Raw genomic sequence first — 21199 nt, 5'->3', positions numbered from 1 at the left:
GGCAAGGCTTTAAATCATTGCAGGCAGACTTTATTTTCTGTACCACATTTTTTCCATTTTATTTCTCAAGGCTTAATATAAACCATTAACTCAGCTGCCTCGTGAGGCAGGCGTAAGCTTTTCAGCAACCCCAAGCCAAGTAAAGCAGAAGTTGCCAATTGGGCAATTAGCACCCCCTTTCATACCCAGCTGTTTATGAGCCACACCTTGCTACACATCTTGCAGGAGCATCACACATTTTCCCTACAACAATAAAAATACACGAACAGTTAGACAACAGCATTTATAATTAAAACCATCACCCAAACATCTCCATAAACCATTATCTACAATAAAACCAGATACCCCTACAAAACATCTACAAAAATACCCAAAAAATCCCAAGCAACTTCCCCACCCAATTTCCTCCTTGGTCTCTCCCGGAACCTTTAAATTGTGTTCAGACAGCCTAGGAAACATTTTTGCCTGAACACACCCTGGAAAGACAAAAGAAGAAACAGGTGAGTAATTGCTATACCACAAACCCACTTGCACTATATCCGCATCCAATCACTGCACAAGTTACAGTTGTATTCAAAATGATAGCAGTGCATTTAAAAGCATGAGTAAAGCTTGGAATCTTTAAATTGTTTTTATTTACAGGCATTGGGAACACTGCACATTATATTCTAAATCAAAACAAGAAGAAAAATGTATAATTTTTCCAATTACTTAACAGGAAATAAAAAATGAATGTTGGGTTGTTCAAAAAAATAGCAGTGTCTGCATTTTTCTTTATAAACTCAAATTTCACTTTATGAACTGACAAATCTTTAGGAATTGCACTAATGTGTATAATACTGGACTATAGTTTACATTTTATCTTTTAATTATTCTCTGCACTGTATATTTTGTAATATTGTGTTATAGTTATAGTTCTAATATCTCTGTATATTTGTAATTTGTATATTGTTTTATAGTTTTTATACTTATTTGTTTTTTATGTAAGCACAAAGTACTGCAGCAATTTCCTAATGCTGTCAACCTGTTCACCCATATGGCAATAAAAACCTTCTGATTCTGATTAGCATTCCTGTGAATCACTAAACTAATATTTAATTGTATAACCACTGTTTTTTAGAACTTCTTAACTGTGTTGCATGGAGTCAACCAATTTCTAGCACTTGTGAACAGGTATTCCAGCCCAGGAGGATGTGACAACTTTCCACAATTCCTCTGCATTTGTTGGTTTTGCCTTAATAACAGCATTTTTTATGGCACCCCACAAGTTTTCTATTGGATTAAGGTCCAGGGATTGGGCTGACCACTCCATAACTTTAATTTTGTTGGTTTGGAACAAAGATGATGCTCACTTACTGGTGTGGTTGGGGTTGTCTTGTTGAAACACCCATTTCAAGGGCATTTCCTCTTCAGCGTAAGGCAGCATGACCTCTTTAAGGATTTTGATATATGCAAACTGATCCATGATCCCTGGTATGCAATAAATTGGCCCAACACCATAGTAAGAGAAACATTTGAATATCATGATGCTTGCGCCACCATGCTTCACTGTCTTCAGAGCATACTGTGGCTTGAATTCGGTGCTTGTGGTTCATCTGATAAACTGTCTGGGCCCTTGGACCAAAAAAAGAATCTTAATTTCATCAGTCCACAAAATGTTTCTACATTTCTCTACAGGTCAGTCAATGTGTTCTTTGGCAAACTGTAACCTCTTAGCATATGCCTTTTATTTATTTATTTTTTTTACACAGTGGGACTTTATGGGGGCCTCTAGGTGACAGATTAGCTTCACACAGGTGTCTTCTAATTGTCAGAGTACTCACAGGTAACATCAGACTGTCTCTGATCACCCTGGAGCTGATCATTGGCTGAGTCTTTGCCATCCTGGCTATTCGAGCCAATGAATTGGTAGTCTTCCATTTTCATCCATTTCTCTCTGGCTTTGCTTTCCAGTTTAGAGCACAGGAGATCATTTTAGCTGAGCAGCCTATCGTTTTCTGCACTTTGTTTTCTCCTTTTCAGTCAACATTTTAAAGAACGCTTTACTTTTGAACAGTGTCTGGAACGGCCCATTTTTCTCAGGTTTTCAGTGAGAAATGCATGTACAACATGTATTGGCTTCATCCTTAAATAAGGGCCACCTGATTGACACCTGTTTTTTCACAGTATGAATGACCACCGATTGGACTCTACACTGCTATTTTGAACACACCTTTTTCAATTAATTATTCAATTACAGACTCAGGAGCATGCATATCATGAATGTTGGGTCTATTGGTTTTCTATGACTCTACTACACTTACTGGTAAATTGTTTGCCATGTAGTAAAATGACTGATCTAGTTACTCATGTTGGACTGCTATTTTGAACACAACTGTAAATACCCAAACTTTTCTTAACCACATGTCAATTACATTTGTGGCTAACACTAGTTTATTTTACAGCATCTGTCTGCCACACACCAAGTAGCTGCTCAAGTGCCTGGAAGACAGAACCATACTAAGTAAAATACTCAATAAAGAATCAATAAATATTTAGGAGCCCTCATTTTGAGTCTGTCAAAAAGTGCTGAGTGCTAATAAAGTGTAAATGTGTTCCAACATTTAATACCCAAACCATACAAATGAATAAAAAACAAATAATGAAAAACGTCTTCGTCACAGTGATACTGTCACGTTCTGCTGGTGCAGGCAAAGCAGAAGACCCCAAAGCAGGACTCAGAGGCAGAGCTTATACTTAAGCTTAAACTTTATAACGATGAACCAAAGTGGGGCTAGTCGGGTGCCAGCAGTACACAATACTAAACTTCAACATAGCTATGAACATAACATGGCATGAATCACGAAGCACACAGCAGGGCAGGGATGACAACACTGACCAGAGATGAGGATGCAACAAGGAACGAGTGAGAACACAGACAATATATACACAGAGGGATAACGAGGGAATGGAAACAGGTGGGATCACAGGTGATGCAACAACTAAACCCGACAACCAAAAGAAACCCAGAACAGAAAAAATAAAACAATAACACACAGGGTTAAAAGGGCCCTGGACCATTACAGATACAGCTGCAGCTGATCCAAAATGCTGCTGCTCATATTCTCACTAAGACCAGGAAGATGGAGCACATCACCCCAGTTCTAAAGTCCTGCCACTGGCTACCTGTAGCTCAGATAATAGACTTTAAAATACTTCTTAGTCTATAAATCACTGAATGGCTTAGCACCAAAATACATTACAGACCTGTTATTGTATCAACCTTCAAGACCACTCAGGTCTTTTGGTTCTGGTCTACTCTGCATCCCCAGAACCAGAACCTGTGTGTATTGTCTGTGTGTGGCCCTTCTGTATTTAGTGCCCTTCCTCTTTCTTTGTGTAATGTTTTCAGTGTCAAGGTCTGCATGTTATGTTGGTCACTTCCTGTTTTATTTTGCATCAAGATTTTTTTGGGCCCCTTATAAAACCTCAGGACCCCCCTTTGTAATTCAGTAGAGCTCCCACTCTCTGTAGCCCCTCCACCCAGTCTCTGTAATGGCTGCCATCTCACACACATCCTGAGATTTGACGTCCCCACTGCACCCACGCCCATCCCCCCTCAACACTCCCTCCATGGCTTGCTGAAACTCTCAAACCTTGCAGATTTGACTGGTGTGAAACCTACAAAATCTCCATTACAATGAATAACTTTGTCTCCTGAGGCATTACTGTGCGAGATTACAGAATATTATTAATTCATTTCATAGTTTTATTATTTAATTGATCTGTGTTAAAGTTGTGAAGGCTGAGTTAACCTAGCTGTACTAGTTTAAAAGGTGAATTATCCCAGGGAAAGCTACTTTAGCCCACAACGTTTCTCACTTGTAAGTTGTTTGCATAAACGTTTATGCTAAATAAATGTAATGTGAGTCATAACTGGCCAGGTGAGAGATAGGAGGTGTAAAAAATGTTTTGTACCCCCTTATAAAACCTCAGAACCCCCCTTTATAATTCAGTGGAGCCCTCACTCTCTGTAGCCCCTCCACCCAGTCTCTGTAATGGCTGCCATCTCACACGCATCCTGAGATTTGACGTCCCCACCGCACCCACGCCCATCCCCCCGCAACACGCCCTCCATGGCTTGCTGAAACTCTCAAATCTTGCAGATTTGACTGGTGCGAAACCTACAAAATGTCCATTATAACGAATAACTTTGTCTCCTGAAGCATTACTGTGGGAGATTATCGAATTTTATTAATTAATTTCATAGTTTTATTACTTAATTGATGCGTGGTAACGTTGTGAAGGCTGAGTTAAAGTGTCATTAGTTGTTTACACAGGGCTGAGCCGTCAGCCTCAGCTAGCTGCTTTTTGTATCCAAGCAGGAACTCCGGTTTGTGCCGGAGCCTAAATCAAGCGCTCCTTTATCACTGCCTCACACCTGCACCAACGACGGCATTCAGACCTTCATGCTAATGTCTGAGGAATGAGGAGCATTCTAGCTGTGCCACACTGAAGAAAATGGTAAGGTTCTTCTTATTTTAACAAGCTCCTATTTATTATCTATATGTCATAGTACCAGTTAGATATACTTTTAAATGTTGTTTATACGTATTGATCCATAAAAGCTATATTTCAATCGAGTTTCGCTAGGATGGCTAGCTGAAATTACCTGAGCTACAGCTATTGAGACGCATGCATGTTTTACTTTCCATTTAATGAGGTCCAGCAAATAAATAGAAATGAAAGTGACAATTAACCTAAAAAAAGGTTAAATTAGTTAAATATGACTGCTCTCAAAAAGGGTTTAAATGTAAAATAAAAAAAGGTTTGACAGCTGCAAAGCTAATAGAATAGAAATCATGAAATATACAAGTTATTTCAGTCAGCCCACTTGTGTTATTGAAAAGGGTTATAAATTTTTGCATGTATTCTGAATGGAGAGATGATAGACATGGCATGCTAAAACATGAGGCTGAAGTTAATGGATGACTCATTGTGCATAAAGGTTGATTATGCTGGGGTGGGGCCTGCAGACCACATTACACCAGACCCTACATTATTTGTAGAATGATAAAGGTTAAGTTTTTTTTTGTTTTTTGTCTTTTGGGGGGTTATTGTGAATCAGGAGCTGTGAATTGGGAACTAACTTCAGCATTATAACTTGGGGGGCAGGGGCACCTGTTTTATAAAAATGAATTTCAGGGCTTTGACACTGACTTCTAATCATTACACTTTTTTTTTCTTCAAAGAATGCCAACCAGAGTTTTAGATCATATGATGGAAGTGCCGGTAGCGTGGGAGAGGTTTGACGAGTCTACACCCAGCTGTCCCAGTTCAAAAGGTGAATTATCCTAGGGAAAGATACATTAGCCCACAATATGTTTCTCACTTGTAAGTTGTTTTGCATAAACGTTTATGCTAAATTAATATAATGTGACTTATAATTGGACAGGTGAGAGAAGGGAGGTGTAACAAGAAGTCTAATAAAATTATAATTTTTATTCACATGGTTTTAGTTGCCTAGAAGAAGGTACCACTAATATCAGTTAATGTTTAAGAGTTCTCAAGTTTTTCTTGTCAAACCAGAAAAGACTCAGCACATCTGTCCTTCAACAGTTTTATTTCAAATGCCAATTGTTTATGAATATCAGAGGAAATAAAGATTAGTGATGTCATCTCTGACGGGGGAATAATGTTTTGTTAGGACCCAGCTCAACTGCTTTACTTTTTGCATGCTTCCATTGTTGATTTGTCATGGCTTTGCAAATTTTATTTAATTAGGCTTAGTCTAGTTGTTGTCTATGGAGGACTGAAACTGACATATTTAAAAATAAAAGCAGAAATGTATGTTTTTTTTCTTTATATGAGTTGTACTTTTTACATTTCCTTGTCTCTTCTTTTTACTTGACCTTATGCATTTCTGCCTCATTATGCAAATGAGGAGGGTTGCCTTCTTGGTCCAGCTCCTCTACTATTGGTCAATAAACAGGAAGGAGCAGGATCCATGTGCAGATCGATTGTGCATGCCTGCGCCCTTGACTTCAGTTAGGCAACCTAAGTATAGTGCGAGGACTTCAGTTCCTCTCAAATAAGGCATTGTCCTGAAACGGCCAAAACTAGGGATACACAATTGATCTGTACATGGATCCTGCTCCTTCCCGTTTATTAACCAATAGTAGAGGAGTTGGACCAAGAAGGCAGCCCTCCTCCTTTGCATAATGAGGCAGAAATGCAGATGGCAAAGTAAAAAGAAGACACAAGGAAATGTAAAACGCACAAATGCTTGAATAAGGAAAAGGCAAAACAAAATATATATATTTCTGCTTTTATTTTATATTGTCAGTTTCAGTCCTTCATAGTTGCCAACCTTTAATATTAAATGGATAAAGTGAGAAATCTTAAAGCATTACCTGAATTATTGAATCCTTAAGGGAGGGTATTAATTTCTAATCCCAAATTTAGCATTCGTGACCTAGGGATAAGGCCCAGAACTATTTTGAGAAGAACAAATCTAGATGCACAACCTCTGAATGGCTTCAAGGTGACCAGTTATTAAATCAATTAACTTTTTTCTCTTTTTTTTTTTTTAAATTTCAGCCACTGATGAGACAAATGAGCTTGATCCTGAACAGAGGCAAAAGGTAAGTGTGCCTATGAAGAAGTCCAAATGATGTGACACTATTTCAGTTTAATTCTAGCTCACTTGTACTCTACATACTGCAAAGTTGATTTAAATCTTATTCTAAATTTAAGTTTGGAAAGGTTGCTTTCTAGTCTTAACCACTGAACTTGACCAAAGTATTCATCAGTATTTTCAATAATACTTTTCAAATCCTACAGTGGTGATATCTATTTTCACTGTAGAGAGGTTGCCTATATTGTTATGTAGAGAAATGCCTAAAAAAGATAAACTGGAGTAAAAGGTGATGTCTAAAGTCCCTGACTTGTGATATAAGCTTGTGGTATTGAGTTTGGGAGTAAGCTATATCTTGAAAATATGCCTCCAACCAAGCTGACATTTCAGGTGTAAAGCAGATGTTATGTCTGAATCATAGATGACCACTGAAATCAGGCCCGTTAAGACGTCTCTGATTTTGAAAATAATGTGAATTTTTTTTAAAGCCACACTGCTTCACTTTTTTTGGCTTTTTTAAAAATTGATCACAAGAAGTTTGAGACACATGAGATCACTATCTGTGTTCAAACTGTCAATAGATAAATGCCTAAAACAGGGATCTGCAGCTCAGGTCTCCGAAGGCTGGTTTCCTGCTTGTTTTAGATGTTTGCCTGCTCCACTGCACTTGACCAAAATTGATCTTTAACAAATGTGTGATAACAAGCTAGTGGAGAACCATTTGATTTGAATCAGGTGTGCTGCTGCAGGACAAGAGTTGCTGATCCTTGACTTAAAGTTTCATCTGGATGCATCATTGTGGTCAGGTTTCAGTTCCATCCGATGTCTTTTACTGTGTTTCCGGTCTGTTTCACCTCACAAATGTGGACATTTACAAATGCTTGTTTTCTGTTTTATAGGATCAAACACGTCACACTTGTCGCCTCAAGAAACTCAAAGCCCATCATGATAAATGTGAGGCTCATTACAAGGCAGCCTGTGTAAAGATGGCAAATGAAGAGAAGGAGAGGACGTCTTGTCTACATGAGAAGGGTTTAATGGTTAGTTTTGCTTCACCGTTTTTCTGATTTACATCCCAGAGATGAGAACTGTTATGGGTGTGTCATCAGTAAATGTACCAGAGTATGTATGGCTTGAGCTGTTTTGACTTAGTTTTGTAAAAATATTTTGTAAAATGGAGTTGCAAATTTCTTAGTACCTGCTATAATTATGAAATCAACTCAAATTTAAACAGCCATAATTAATGTTTGATAAAACAGTCTTTTCAACTTTAAAACTTTCATTAAACAAAAATTGCATTCAGTTATCCATTACAAGACTTCAAATGGCCAACATCATGATGCAGACACTGTGCTTATCAGAAGAAATGCATGTGGTGGTGGCAGCTGAGCAAAATCACGTTGCAGATGAATCTCTGCAACATGAAATTTGAGAACGTGCACAGGAGCTTTCTTTGAGGGGGACCCACCTTTGTCATTCAATTAATTTTATTTATATAGCGTCCATTACAATACAAACATGGACTAATCAGGACTAAACTCAAAACACTCTGAAGGATTTATTATCTGCCAGTCTATGAAATTTTCATGGCCTGTCAAATTAAACTATAAAATCAATTTACATAGTTTCAGTGTCTTTTAACCTAAACTTGGTGGGTAGGATTAGTCGGCAATGAATACCAAAATCCAGAAGTATTTGGCAGTGGTCAGTGCCTACCTCCTGTGTGGGTGATAGGTGAACTGTGGCCCTGCTGCCCCCCTTCTGGAGGCATTGCTTTATTTCTCCACTTTGTAAAAAAGTACTGTGCATTGTGATATTGTACACCATAAGATTCAGAAACTCAAGTTTAATCTGAAGGACCCTTTGCATTTTTGGTGCTGTTGAGAACTGACATCTTTGGAATTTTTAAATACCTTGATACAGTTAAAGTTAGCTCTGTATTGAAGCATTGCATTTCATTTTGGGGTGGACTAATTTAAGTGTTAAACTTCTCAATTTTTAGCAATCACAACAGTCATCCAGTGAGAGTGACGATACCATCATCCTTGGTCCAACACCAGCTGCAGTAATCCAGGACATGAGTGTGCCTGAGCTCGCCAGAACCAACAGTGTGATTGTAAGTTTATCTACAAGCATCATAGTCTAACCTAGGAGGTACTTGGTTTGTTATTTTAACTGGTATCACTATTTTACCCTAATATTAAAACTCACTTGGGTTAGAAATTCTATTTTTCCTGGATTATTGTATTGTTTTATTACACTATTTAAAAACAAATTGTCTAACTCAGTTAGTGGCCATGTGCTGGTAAATCTGTCACTTTTTGGGGTAACCTTGTTTGTTGGTGTGAATCTTTACTCATGATTTGATTATGATTAGTAAGTTAATTTCATTTCTCTAAATATGGATTGTGATGCATTTGCCTGAAAAAAAAAAGACAATTTTTTTAAAAAAGTGAAGAAAATTAATAAATCAAAGGAACCCATTATTTTTTTAATATGTCCTCTATTTTTGACTCTCTTTCCAAAGAAATTAAAATTATTGTACCATAAGAATAACCTAAGCTTGTTTTTAGCGTAAGACATTTACTCCCAAATAGCTTTCCTAGTCACAGATTTAGAGATACAAAATCAAGTTAATTTTACACACACACACAAAAAAAAGTTTTAATGGAGGGAAAACTGTAGCATTTAAAATCTAAGCTTCTTTATAGGACATATTGCTGTAAAACATTCAGCAACTTCCAGTTTAGCTAGTCTCTTTATGATTTTATGGATGGTTGAAAACAAAGTTCAGGGGATGCTTAAAAAAGTTGAAAAAACATTTGAGCTCCAAGCACCGAAAAATAAAAAAATCATACCAGTATTGGGAGTTTTTCTTTTTGTTCAACTTTCTTTAAATACTAGTTGTAAATTTTTAGATTCTTATGATTTGGTTTTATATTTGAGAGAGTATCTTAAAGTATTCTTTTTTTTTTTTTTTTAATCCTTTTAGTTACACGAACAAATGCTTGGATACACAGAAGAGGCTCCATCAAGTTCTGAGATCAGTGAGGAAGAGTATATTCCTGAATCTGCTGAATCTGACAGTGACAGTTCAGTAGATGTTAAACAGCTTAAGGGGAGGAAGAAAAGAGCCCAGAAAACAACTTCAGCTTCTTCTCTGGAAGTCCAACCACTTAAGAGAAGGCGTGTGACCACTTCTTGTTCCTTGGCTGCAAAAGACCCTGGAGAATCTTCTTCAGCTGATGTGAATGACCCTGGAGAATCTTCTTCAGCTGATATGAATGACCATGGAGAATCTTCTTCACCTGATGTGACAGTCATGACCCTGAAGAAGAAGGAAGATGGCAGTAGGGTTTACAATAAAAGGTATTATTGTGTATTTTGTAATAAACCTTATAGCAAAATGTCACGCCATCTAGAAGCAAAACACAGTGATAAACCAGAAGTGGCAAATGCACTGAAATGCCCCAAAGGCTCTAAAGAGCGATGGCTGCAGTTCTCTTTATTGAGAAACAAAGGAAACCGTGCCCATAATAATAAAGTGATTAAAGAGGGAAAAGGAATGGTCATACCCCGTCAACAATCCACCAAACCTGCAAAAGCTGCTGATTACTTGCATTGCATCAACTGTGAGGGTTACTTCAAGCGGAAATCCTTGTGGAGTCATATGCGGAGGTGTAACCTCAGTCAAAAAGTCAAAGGACTTAAGCCAGGAACATCTCGAGTCCAAGCCCTTTGTAAATATGCAGAGCCAGTACCTGACAGTGTCAATGCACAATTTTGGAAACTAGTACTTAACATGCACCATGATGACATAACAAAGGTTGTCCGCAGTGAGAAGTGCATCTTGAAATTAGGAGAACATTTGTTCAATAAACATGGCCAAGATGTTACAAGACACGAATACATCCGACAGAAGATGCGTGAGACCGCACGAGTTGTTCTGCAAGGACAGAAAGATGGCAAGTTGGAGATGCTGTCAGATTTCTTTGTGCCAGCTAACTTCCCTCACGTCATAGATGCCGTTCAGAAGGTGGCTGGCTTGGACGAGAGAACAAAAGTCTTCAAAACACCATCTTTAGCACTCAAGTTGGGTCACAACCTCAACAAAGTGGCCAGTATTCTTGAATGTGAGGCTATGATCTCAGGCGATGAGAATACCATTCAGAATGTGCGAGTTTTCAAACAGATCTGTGAGACCAGATGGAGCGAGTGTGTCTCTTCCCATGCCCTTAGGACTTTGACTGAGGCTAAATGGAATGCTCCTCAGCTTATTCCCTTTGCTGATGATGTCAGAAAAATGCATCAGTATCTTGACACAAAAAGGATTGAGTGCCAGAGAAACCTGAAGGAAGAAGCAGTAAAGAAGAACTGGGCTGAACTTGCCAAGATCACACTGTGTGAGGTGATAATATTCAACCGGAGAAGAGAGGGAGAAGTATCCAAGATGCCTCAGAATGCTTTTACCTTGAGAGATACTTCTGTCACCCATCCAGATGTGGAGCTTGCTTTGTCAGAACTTGAGAAGAAGCTGTGTAAGCACTTCCAGCGAATTGAGATAAAAGGCAAACGCGGCCGAAAGGTTCCCATTCTCCTCACTCCTGATATGGCTTCATCGATGGAGTTGCTTGTACAAAATCGTCATCATTGTGATGTGTTGGATGAAAATCCGTACATGTTTGGCAGACCACAGACTCTCAATCACTTCAGAGGATCTGATATTATTCGTGAGATAGCTCAAAGCTGTGGAGCAAAACACCCAGAAGCATTGTCCTCAACCAAACTCAGGAAGCATATGGCCACCATGTCAAAGGTTCTTAACCTAAAGGACAATGAAATGGATGACCTGGCTGACTTCCTAGGCCATGACATTAGAGTCCATCGTCAGTTCTACAGATTGCCTGAAGGTACATTACAGCTTGCAAAAATCAGTAAAGTGTTGCTGGCGCTGGAAAGAGGACAGCTCTCCAACTTCAAAGGAAGAAATCTGGATGAGATCAGCATTGATCCACAAGGTAAATTGGTGTGATTTATTAGTGAAGATTAAGTTGACCTCCTGGCATGGCAGATTTTATTTATTTTAATGATGTTTTTTTTTTTTTCCTCTTTGAAATTTTTATTTTTTTTTTTGAATTTGGTGAATTATAACAATACTTTTTATAAATGAATTGCGTGTGAGAAATTGACACCTGTAGGAACAAGTAGCCCAGTGGGCACTTTTACATATTATATAGTCTAATTCTTGTAGTCTTTGGTAAGTTTTTTTGTTATTGTTTTGTTTGTTTTAACCTTTGGTCAATTTACCACATAATTTCCCATTGCAAATTGCTCACTTGAATGGTAATAAAACAAGGAATAGCGCTAACTTTTTGATGGCAGCATATATATATTTCATTATTAGTTGCTTAGTACTAGCTCTATCATTACTCCTTCTTTTGGCCTTTTTAGTTTTGCTTAAAGTGGCTTTAGACATCTAATAGTTTAATATGATGGATGATGTTACTTTGTTTTTCAGAGAAAATGTCTGTGGACAGTGGATCAGACACTGAAGAGGAAGAGGTTGACTCAGCTGAGAGGGATCCTGCAACTTCATCTTCCAGATCACCAGGTATGGATGAAATTGTCAATTAACGATAACTGTATTTTCATGACACTTTTGCACAAAAGAAAATCATATCTCTGAAAGTTCGATAAAGACAGTGCTGCAGGGGGTCAGTGTTTCCACTGATCGCTGTTTTCGAGTGTGTGTGTAATTCTTGTAACTCTCTGTATCTTGTCCTGCGAGACTTCTCTTCAAAACAATGAAAAACAAAATCTTAACATTGAAGAAAATGGACTAATGATTAGGTCGTGTTACAGGACAACTACATCGTATTAATTAGGCCAAAAACAGTTGGAAACTAGATTTTGATGACTTTAGATTGACTATGTCACATCCAGGTCTGCCAGAGATGTGGACATGTGAAAAAAGTGTTTCCATAACACTTTTAACATTTTTCAAATCGCCTGAAAACCCACCTCCTGGAAGCATAAAAAGGTTAATTCGATATTGAGGAGTGTTTTGAAAAAAAAAAATTAGTGCAGTTTCCATTACAGGATTTCTTTTTTGATATTTGGTTTTACGCAAATCCAGGGATCATGGAAACCTGTCTAATGATTGACAGTTTCATCCATAAAAGGAAGACTGTTTTAAAAACTGTTGCTAACAGCGCAAAACTAAATGTTGATGGTGAAAATTAGATTACAATGTCAGCAGCTTCTGATTTAGTGCTCTTAAGAATTCCTAAGAAGGTCAGCTGTTAAACTAGTCATTTAAGATGCTTGTATAAAGCAAACACACTGACTGCTTACTGTTTAATACTCATTTACTTAATAGACCTGCTTTATTTAGATCAATTTGGGGTGACCAGGAGATGCACCACTGAAGGTGGACAAAACAAAGATCTGCCTTCAGCCAAAGGTAAGAATATTTCTAAGTGGAAAGAAAATGAGATTGCAGATTTCTGATAAATATTGGACCTTTAGAGGCCACTGTCCTGTATCCTTACTCTTCTTCATGCATGTTCTTTTTGGCTTCTAAGTTTTTCAATTTATTCTCTACCTGATGATTTTCTCAAAGTTGCATATATATTCTGAGTTTTGTTTTGTTTCATAGAGAGATCAAATGACAAGGTACCGGTGGCCATGGAAGTCTCTGGCAACTCCAACACAACTAAAGGTAGTTTGTCTTCAAACTTGGAGATTATAAATGGGCAGAAGCGTTAAAAATGTTGCCAGACAGACATCTTTCAAACCGAAGAATTTACTTGACTTCTAATTGTTATCATAAAAAGAATAATACCCATTGGGTCCAATGTCTTGATAACTGAATTTTCCTCCTGTAAGCCAGGCTTGAAAACACGTAAACTTTTACTTATTTTTTACAAGCATTTACTGTCACTGTTCAATGAATACTTCACATTAACAGGTGTAAACCTATTTCCAATATTTCCTCCATCTGTTATTGAACTAAACCAATGGGAAATTTATTAACAGTTCACAACACTTTCTGTGTGGTGTTAATCTGAGGTTTCTTCGTTTTGCAGCCTGGTGAAGACCAGATGATGTCTCTACACATAAAACTTTAGAATAGCTTTTTTTTTTTCATTTGACTGCATACCCTCAAGCAATAGTTTGGTTTTATTTCTTCTCCCCTTCTTCCCCACTAATTTCGCCTTGAACTGTCTTGGAACAGCAAACTAACTAGCATCATCCAAGGTAGTTTGGATGATTAGCTTAACCTTTTTGTTTAACTGCACCAATAACATTTTCAACACCACTTTTTTTCCACTGTAGTGTTAAAACTGCGCAGGCCCTGCTGAGTTTTCCCAGGCTGGACTCTGTGAAAAAGGGAAATTTGGGCTTCATCCATTAGAGTGCCCCACTTATGTTGATGCTCTCTTAACTCAAGTCCACAGAGTCTCTAGCCACCATCAAATCACTCAAAACCTTTCTTTTGGTGAAATCCTTTGGAAATGTCTGATATATTAAGCAATTTTGTTTTTTTTAACATGCCCCTGACCTTAATCATTTATTCTTGTGATGTACTTTGAACAATTATTTCTCTCCTGTACCTGCTGATGCTTTTATAAGTGCTGGTGAAACTTGTGTCTTGATTTATTACCAGTTGTCAGCTTCAACAAGTAATACACCCACCCCCAATAATACTTTTACTGCAGTGTGCTGCTGCTGTGGTGAAGAAATGTTTTCATAATAGCATATAACTTGCCCTGTCACAAAGATTGAAACCTTTTTTTTCACTGAAGAATGCTTACGCCCTCTAATCATTTTACAGGGCCATCACATAGGAAGAGAGTGAAGTGGAGCCAAGAAGAAATCCAGGCGGTGGAGAAAACGCTCATGGACTGTATTGACTCTGGAACGGTTCCTGGGAAAGCCCAGTGTATGAAGTGCATTGAAGCCTCACCAGTGGCCCTTGAGAACAGGACATGGCAAGCGGTTAAGTTCTATGTGAAAAATCGCATAGATGCATTAAAACGAGAGACTTTCACAAAAAGGTAAGCGTTGACCTTTTATTAAAGTGAATGGAAACGGGCCATTTGTTAGTACCATAACCACGCCAGTTCTGTTTGGAGTTTGAAAGTTTTGAAGTTTTGGGACAGCTGCAGTCAGGTTTTGTAATAGAAGTATGTATACATATTGCATGTTCATGTTTATGAATACGTATTGATGAATACATAAATTTTTATTTTTTCATTTGTTTTACATGTTGGCTTTTATGTATATTTTTTTTGCCACAAGATTGAAATATTATAAACTGTGCAATAAAATGGTTTGCATAAAACCAGAAAGGAGAGTCCAGTATTGATGGTTGGCAGTAAACAGGTTACCAGTACTTAAAAATAATTTTTAACAAAAAAGAATCAAATATAATGTGGTTTATTGACTTATTTATTGCTTATATTTGACATCCTCATATATCTCAGTGGTCCCTAAAACTTAACAGTGCCACCTGGTGGATAAGTCAAATGAGCAGGTCCCCATGTGGAGCCAAAAACCTGAAAGATTAAAATTTTCTAAATTTGATTATTTTTTATATTAAAGATGATATTTCATGTTCAAAAAAATAGAAGACTAAAATTAACCTAAAACCAAGCCTCTAGATCGTTTAGAAAGTTGGGTCCCCACGTGTAACCACCTAGTCAGGGGCCTAAAGAGAGTCCCCACGTTTGAGGAAAAACACGTATGTGTGTGTGAGTGTGTGTGTGTGTGTGTGTGTGTGTGTGTGTGTGTGAGTGTGTGTGTGTGTGTGTGTGCGCGTGTGTGAGTGTGTGTGTGTGTGTGTGTGCGCGTGTGTGTGTGTGTGTGAGTGTGTGAGTGTGCGTGTGTGTGTGTGTGTGAGTGTGTGTGTGTGTGTGTGTGCGTGTGTGTGTGCGTGTGTGTGTGCGCGTGTGTGTGTGTGTGTGTGTGTGAGTGTGTGTGTGTGTGTGTGTGTGTGCGCATGTGTGTGTGTGTGTGTGTGTGTGTGTGTGCAGAGAATGTCAGTCTTTACTTCAGCTGCAGCCACCAGGACGGCTGCTATAACCACAGTTAGCTATTAGCATTAGCATCGTTTGGTGCTGAACACCCCCCCCTTCAGTACGAGGGGCTCGTCTAAAGGTTTTTATGCTTTAAACCCTGATTAGCGACTAAAAATAGAGCTGCAGTAGAAACGTAATTTGGAGGATGCTTGTGAATAAAAAGCATTACAGCATTAAACTCATGCAGCCCCCAGTTTTTCAACTAAAACACAGCAGCAGCTGTTTTACTGCAGTCTGTCTGCACATGCGCAGCAAGCAGAAAAAGGCGGAGCCGCTACTGAGACCTGAGCTCAGGTGGAGAGAAAGGAGACGTTATTCTAGTGTCCAAAGCAGCAGCGCTTTTACCTGTAACCAGCTTAAAACCTTTACTGGGAAACAGCTGGAGGTCCTTCAGCAACCAAATGAGGAAGAATGAAAAATCAAATCCAACGTTTTTTCTTAGGTAATCTTATGTTGTGATGTGCTACAGAGGTGTGCTACAGCTGCAGGTCTTAAAGGGACACACAACCTGCCGCCAAGTCCACAACTCATTGCCCTCAGTAAGTACAACATATGCACAATGTAGTCTTCAGGGTGTCTCACTGTATCTCCCATCCCCCTGTCTATAGACAAATGGGTGGAAGATACAGTGGGATATTGCCATCTTACTGTATCTGCATCCCTAGGTCTACAGACAGAGGGGAGGCAGATACATCCCTCTGTCACTGAGACAGGGATGTATCTGCCTCCCCTCTAATATCAGTTAATATTGTTATCTTTTCAGGAGACAACATTACCCTTCATCATGGATGATCAGCATCGAGGGTGAAATTGTTTGAGGGCGTTCAACCTACGTTCCAGGCTGGTCTCGCAGCACTTTTTGCCACCTTCTACGTTTTTAACCTTGAGTATCCAGAGGAGGCAGCATGCACACTGGAGGTTTTTCAAAGGTGAGATCTAATTCAGTGATGCCTTTGTTAAACATATTTGGTAGTTCACAAGCATCTAATCTAAAAGGTCAATATGTAACTTACAGTAAAGAAAAGGGTGGTTTTGAACACTGAGCTATATGTCTCCATCTGTTTTAGGTGATTCACAGGCCTCAACCCTGAAAGGGGAACAAAGGCTGCAAAAGGAAAAGTAACATCAAAAATGACAGGACGACTCGTGCAAAAGAAAAAGACAGCAGTGAACAAACATGTCTCCACTGTCCTCTGCAAGTTCATGGACTACCAGAGGAACTTCTAAAATGGTAAGATTACACATTTACTGCTCTCTGTATGTGCTCTTTGCTTTTTTTCTTTATCTGTCCTCCTGTCCATGGACGTGTCTGTCTCTCCCTCTCTGTCTCTGTGTCTCTGTCTCCCTGTCTCTCTGTATCTGTCCTGTCCATTTCTAACAGACAGACAGGAGGACAGCTACAATGAGATAAGGTCAGAGAAAGAGTGTCTGTCCACCAAATCTGTCCTCGTCTTCCTGTCTGTCTTTAACTGACATAAATGTAGTTTAATGTGAAATGTGTATATTTCATGTGTTAAATGAAACATTTTCCTTTCTTTCTCTTCCAGCCACCCTTTGATGAGGCGTTCAGGACTAAGCCCCACTCAGCACTCATTCATGTTGGTTTGGTTTGGCTGTTCACGAAGTTTTAAACTCAAATGTTAAAGATGTTACTGTTAGGGTTCCTATAAAGTGTTCAAAAATATGTAACTTCAATATTTGACAGTGCTGGATTCCTTCCTTCAAAGGGGAACATTGTTATGCCTTTGTTTGACAGTTTTTTTTGTTTTTTTTTAGAAATTTTGACCCTTTGGAACTTTTATTTTAAAGGTTATTTAACTTGTATGTGATGTAATATTACCATGGGGGGTTATGCATTTAAAAATGTAGCAGTTCATAATGTTTTTTGGTCAGTTCATGTCAGTGTATTTTTACACTTTGGTTTCTATACTTTTTGACTTGTATGTAAAATGTTGCCTTTGCAAAGCGTCATGTTTTGTTATGTTTCAGTTTGTTGGTTTTAAACTGACAATGAAATAAAATAATTTTAAAATATATGATTTTTATTTGCTTGAAATTAGAAAAATTGCTAACATTTATTGAGAGTTTGGTAAATTAAGTTGCAAGTTGACATTTTAACTTTTAACAGCTAGCAATAACCAAAGTATGCAGAGTTTCTATTCCTGTTGAAATTAATATTTAGGGTGCCTCTTACACTACTGTAAAATGAAATAACTTTTACTGTAATTCTATCACAGGAAAAAAATGAAGTAACAGTAACCATGTAATATAATTACTGTAAAATTGTGATAAAAATCACAGTAAAATTGTAATGAAATTACAGTAAAATTGTACAAAAAATTACAGTAAAACTGAGAGAATTACAGTAAAACTATGAGAATTACAGTAAAATTGTAAGTAAATTACAGCCAAATTGTAATAAAATTACAATAAAACTAATTAAATTACAGTAAGGTTACTGTAAAAATTACAGTAAACTACTGGCAACCCTGCTGCCAGTAGTTTACTGTAAATTCTACAGTCACTTTTTTAACAGTGTGTGCAGCATGACTCAGTCTTATTATACAGTCACTGCCTCCTTTAGATGACACTATTGGTGTTGCCAACAAAGAAAATCCATCTCATTTAGATTCTGCCTCAGAGTCAGTAATGAAGCAGCCTGCTATTTGAACAAAGTTATGGATCTTGATGCTGCTGGTATTTAATAAAGTCTCTACTTGAACTTTGACAGTGACTTCTGCTGGAATGAAGCAGAAGGAAATACTGGATTGCCTCCCATCATTAACACTGTAAAGCCAGTGCATGGACAGCAGTTGTGGCACTTATATTTATAGTCTGTTATGTACAATCCAAAATGTACCTAAAGTGGTTACATTTTGTCTTTTTAGCTCTGCTGTCAGCGCCAGATGGCAGTCAGTGGAGCTTATCCAATACAGAGCTGTCCGTGTCCATCCTGCATGTGCCAGTTGTCCATCCATCAACTCTTTGCTAAAGTTGTTACTCTTCGGTCATTTATGTTTGAAATCTTCTGAAATCTGGCACAAATACTCTTTGGGTAAGGCTCTACAAAATATATGAGCTGAACTTTAAAATTTTGACTTTTTCTTTATGAATTTTTGAAAATTTCCAGAAAGCATCCTTTTCATAACATAATTAATGTGCCCTTTTTCAAAAGAGAATATCCAGCTCCAGTTTATGCCACTTGTGGCTCGTTCTACATGAACTGTTATAAAGATGAGCAATAAAGAGACAGATTCTTCAGGTGATACAGTCAGTTCAATATGTTTATATAGGCCCAAATCACAACAGTAGTCACCTCAAAATTAGTTCCACCCATTATTTTAACCAGTAGACTTTTAGAGGAGTTTGAGACCCAAACCTTTTAATATTTTATATAAATAGCTTTCATTTCCGTGCTTTCTGTTATTTATTTTTTCTTTTTCTACATTGCTTTAGAGTCGCCTTCCATGATCACATATATCTAATTATAAATTAGACATAACAAAGGATGTCTTTGAAATGTGGGATGAGTAGCAGAAGAGAAAGAACAATTCACTCTGCTAAATAACATTAGCCCAAAAAATCCATAAAAAAAAAATCTGACTGAGGTCACCGCAGGACAGGCGCATTTGTCCCACCCAAAAATTACACTGCAGAGTAGAAAAATACTTGATTTTGAAAGTTTTGTGTGCTTTTATTTTGAAGTCGCAACATAGCGTCATGTCACTGCCCCCCCCCGCCTCCTCTGAACGGCTCTGACTTGTGAGAGGCGGAGACAGTAGTCAGAAACTCATGCCTTTAATATGGCTTTTTTATAGCGTGTTGTCAGTTTACTTTCATATATAGAAAAAAATTACTTTTTTATTGATGTTTATTAGATTTTATTATTTTTATTGATGTTTATTAGATTTTGTTTTTGTTGGCCAAACAAACAGAATTTCAAAGCTACATAAATGCATTTTTGACCAGTATTAAAAGTTTTCAACCAATAAAACACATCAGAATTTGTACTGTGCTGCTGAATTATTTTTGTGCTACTGAAATATTTATCTTGCTAGTACCATTGCGGCCACCTGATAAAGTGAGCGTACAACCCTGGAATGACATGGTCATTCTACTTGATAAAAGACTCACACCATGTTGTTTGGTGGTTTGCCCACGTCTTACGGTTATAAAGCATAATTATACATGCAATCATATAGGTGTACACGACACTATTTTTCAAAGAAACATTTGAAAAAGAAGAAAGTAAAGGATCAAATAGCATTTTTTATGTTTTGCTGCGAGTATTTAACGATCTGTCAGGTTTCCGATATGTGTCCCCCCAATAGTAAACTCATTTCTACGCCCTTGACGATCATATTATCTTGGAGTGCTTTCTTTTCAAAGTGTTCATTGAAATCAAATAACCCTAACCCTATTCTATCAGAGTATTTATACATTTATTTTAATTGCTTTCCCAATACTTGGAAATCATGGGGCAAACAGGCTAATTAATCGAACTCATGAACTAATTTCATTTTTCCAAACAAAGTGCTTTATACTTGCTCCCAAAACACAGAGTTAGAGTTTGTCCCAAGGGTTTTGGTCATCATCACTGTTGATGACTTAGTTGTAAATGTAACTAGCTGTAAATACGTCCATCAATACATTTTATTGGCCGTTGACCCGGTTTATGTTGGCAGGGGACCTGGAGCCTAACCTAGTTGTTGTAGGCTGACAGGTACAGTAGGTCCTTGTTTCCAGTTTATCACAGGGCCAGCACAGAGAAACAGATTCACCCTTACATCAATGCCTATTAGAATGAACCTAACCTGCATGTCTTTGGACTTTGCAAAGAAACCAAGGTACTCGGGATAGAGCACTGGAATAGATAGAAGATCCAAACTCCACACAGAAAGGCCCTGGTCAGCCTCTGGATTCTTCTTCTGGTGAGGCATCAGTGCTAACCACTGCACTACTATACTGCCGAGCAGTGAAACATATTATGTCATTCTGTTCCTAATAAAATTTGCGTTTCTCAGTCAAAACTCAATCGACTGAATCATTACATCCTTTTTTCAACATGACTTGCATTACTTCAGATCAGTCACCCTCTGATAACCTCCCGTGTATTACTGAGGAACCTACACATGCAATTTCCTATTTTGTAGCACTTGCATCCAGTTTAGAGAAGTGATTGCTGCCACTCATTTTTAACTCAATCAAAAATGATCATTTCAAATGATACATCAGTTTTAAAATCCCCAGCAGTTTGAACCTCTCCCTGCTCTGGTCAATTTTTCACAAGCTTCTATTCTGCAAGTAAAATCAGAATAGAAGTTACCCCACATGAAGCTTAACTGTGGTACGAGGAGCACGTGTACTCAGCCACCAGCCTCAGTAGATACATTTATTGTTGCATTTTTGTTCAGCAGTTTGGAAATTAAACTCTGTGAAGAAACAAAATCACTGAAAGTAAATGATTTTACTGATGGGACTGAATTAGTGCTGCAAAGTG

The 21199-nt window shown here is 37.9% G+C and overlaps 2 protein-coding genes and 1 long non-coding RNA gene across 3 annotated transcripts; all 3 read left to right on the top strand.

Moving 5' to 3' along the window:
• Positions 1-4115: 4115 nt before the first annotated feature.
• On the top strand, positions 4116-10906 carry LOC115777257 (uncharacterized). Its single transcript, XM_030725099.1, has 7 exons — positions 4116-4503; positions 5232-5323; positions 6580-6623; positions 7516-7656; positions 8619-8732; positions 9609-10833; positions 10890-10906. The coding sequence occupies exons 2-7, from the start codon at positions 5233-5235 to the stop codon at positions 10904-10906; spliced, it is 1632 nt and encodes a 543-aa protein (XP_030580959.1). The 5' UTR covers positions 4116-4503; position 5232.
• On the top strand, positions 10900-15349 carry LOC115777196 (uncharacterized). The gene is made up of 5 exons (XM_030725030.1): positions 10900-11634; positions 12135-12227; positions 13011-13079; positions 13275-13337; positions 14454-15349. Exons 1-5 carry the CDS (start codon positions 10920-10922, stop codon positions 14678-14680), a joined length of 1167 nt encoding a protein of 388 aa, XP_030580890.1. The 5' UTR covers positions 10900-10919; the 3' UTR covers positions 14681-15349.
• A 753-nt stretch (positions 15350-16102) lies between these two features.
• Positions 16103-17589, top strand: LOC115777272 (uncharacterized). The gene is made up of 4 exons (XR_004019611.1): positions 16103-16238; positions 16463-16628; positions 16767-16930; positions 17247-17589. It is a non-coding gene; the product is annotated as an uncharacterized LOC115777272 (long non-coding RNA).
• Positions 17590-21199: the final 3610 nt, after the last annotated feature.

Source organism: Archocentrus centrarchus, unplaced genomic scaffold (genome assembly GCF_007364275.1).
Source record: "Archocentrus centrarchus isolate MPI-CPG fArcCen1 unplaced genomic scaffold, fArcCen1 scaffold_45_ctg1, whole genome shotgun sequence".
NCBI classification, from domain to species: Eukaryota; Metazoa; Chordata; class Actinopteri; order Cichliformes; family Cichlidae; genus Archocentrus; species Archocentrus centrarchus.
The sequence above is the reverse complement of the archived record's forward strand: the minus strand, read 5'-3'. Positions and strand labels throughout refer to the sequence as shown.

Bases quoted from the DNA above. Each gene is read 5' to 3' on its own strand.
- LOC115777257 (XM_030725099.1), top strand. From the start codon at position 5,233: ATGCCAACCAGAGTTTTAGATCATATGATGGAAGTGCCGGTAGCGTGG. The intron at 5,324-6,579 runs GTGAATTATCCT...TTTAAATTTCAG, and splicing joins CAGCTGTCCCAGTTCAAAAG to CCACTGATGAGACAAATGAG. The intron at 7,657-8,618 runs GTTAGTTTTGCT...CTCAATTTTTAG, and splicing joins TACATGAGAAGGGTTTAATG to CAATCACAACAGTCATCCAG.
- LOC115777196 (XM_030725030.1), top strand. From the start codon at position 10,920: ATGCATCAGTATCTTGACACAAAAAGGATTGAGTGCCAGAGAAACCTG. The intron at 12,228-13,010 runs GTATGGATGAAA...TGCTTTATTTAG, and splicing joins TTCATCTTCCAGATCACCAG to ATCAATTTGGGGTGACCAGG. The intron at 13,338-14,453 runs GTAGTTTGTCTT...ATCATTTTACAG, and splicing joins CAACTCCAACACAACTAAAG to GGCCATCACATAGGAAGAGA.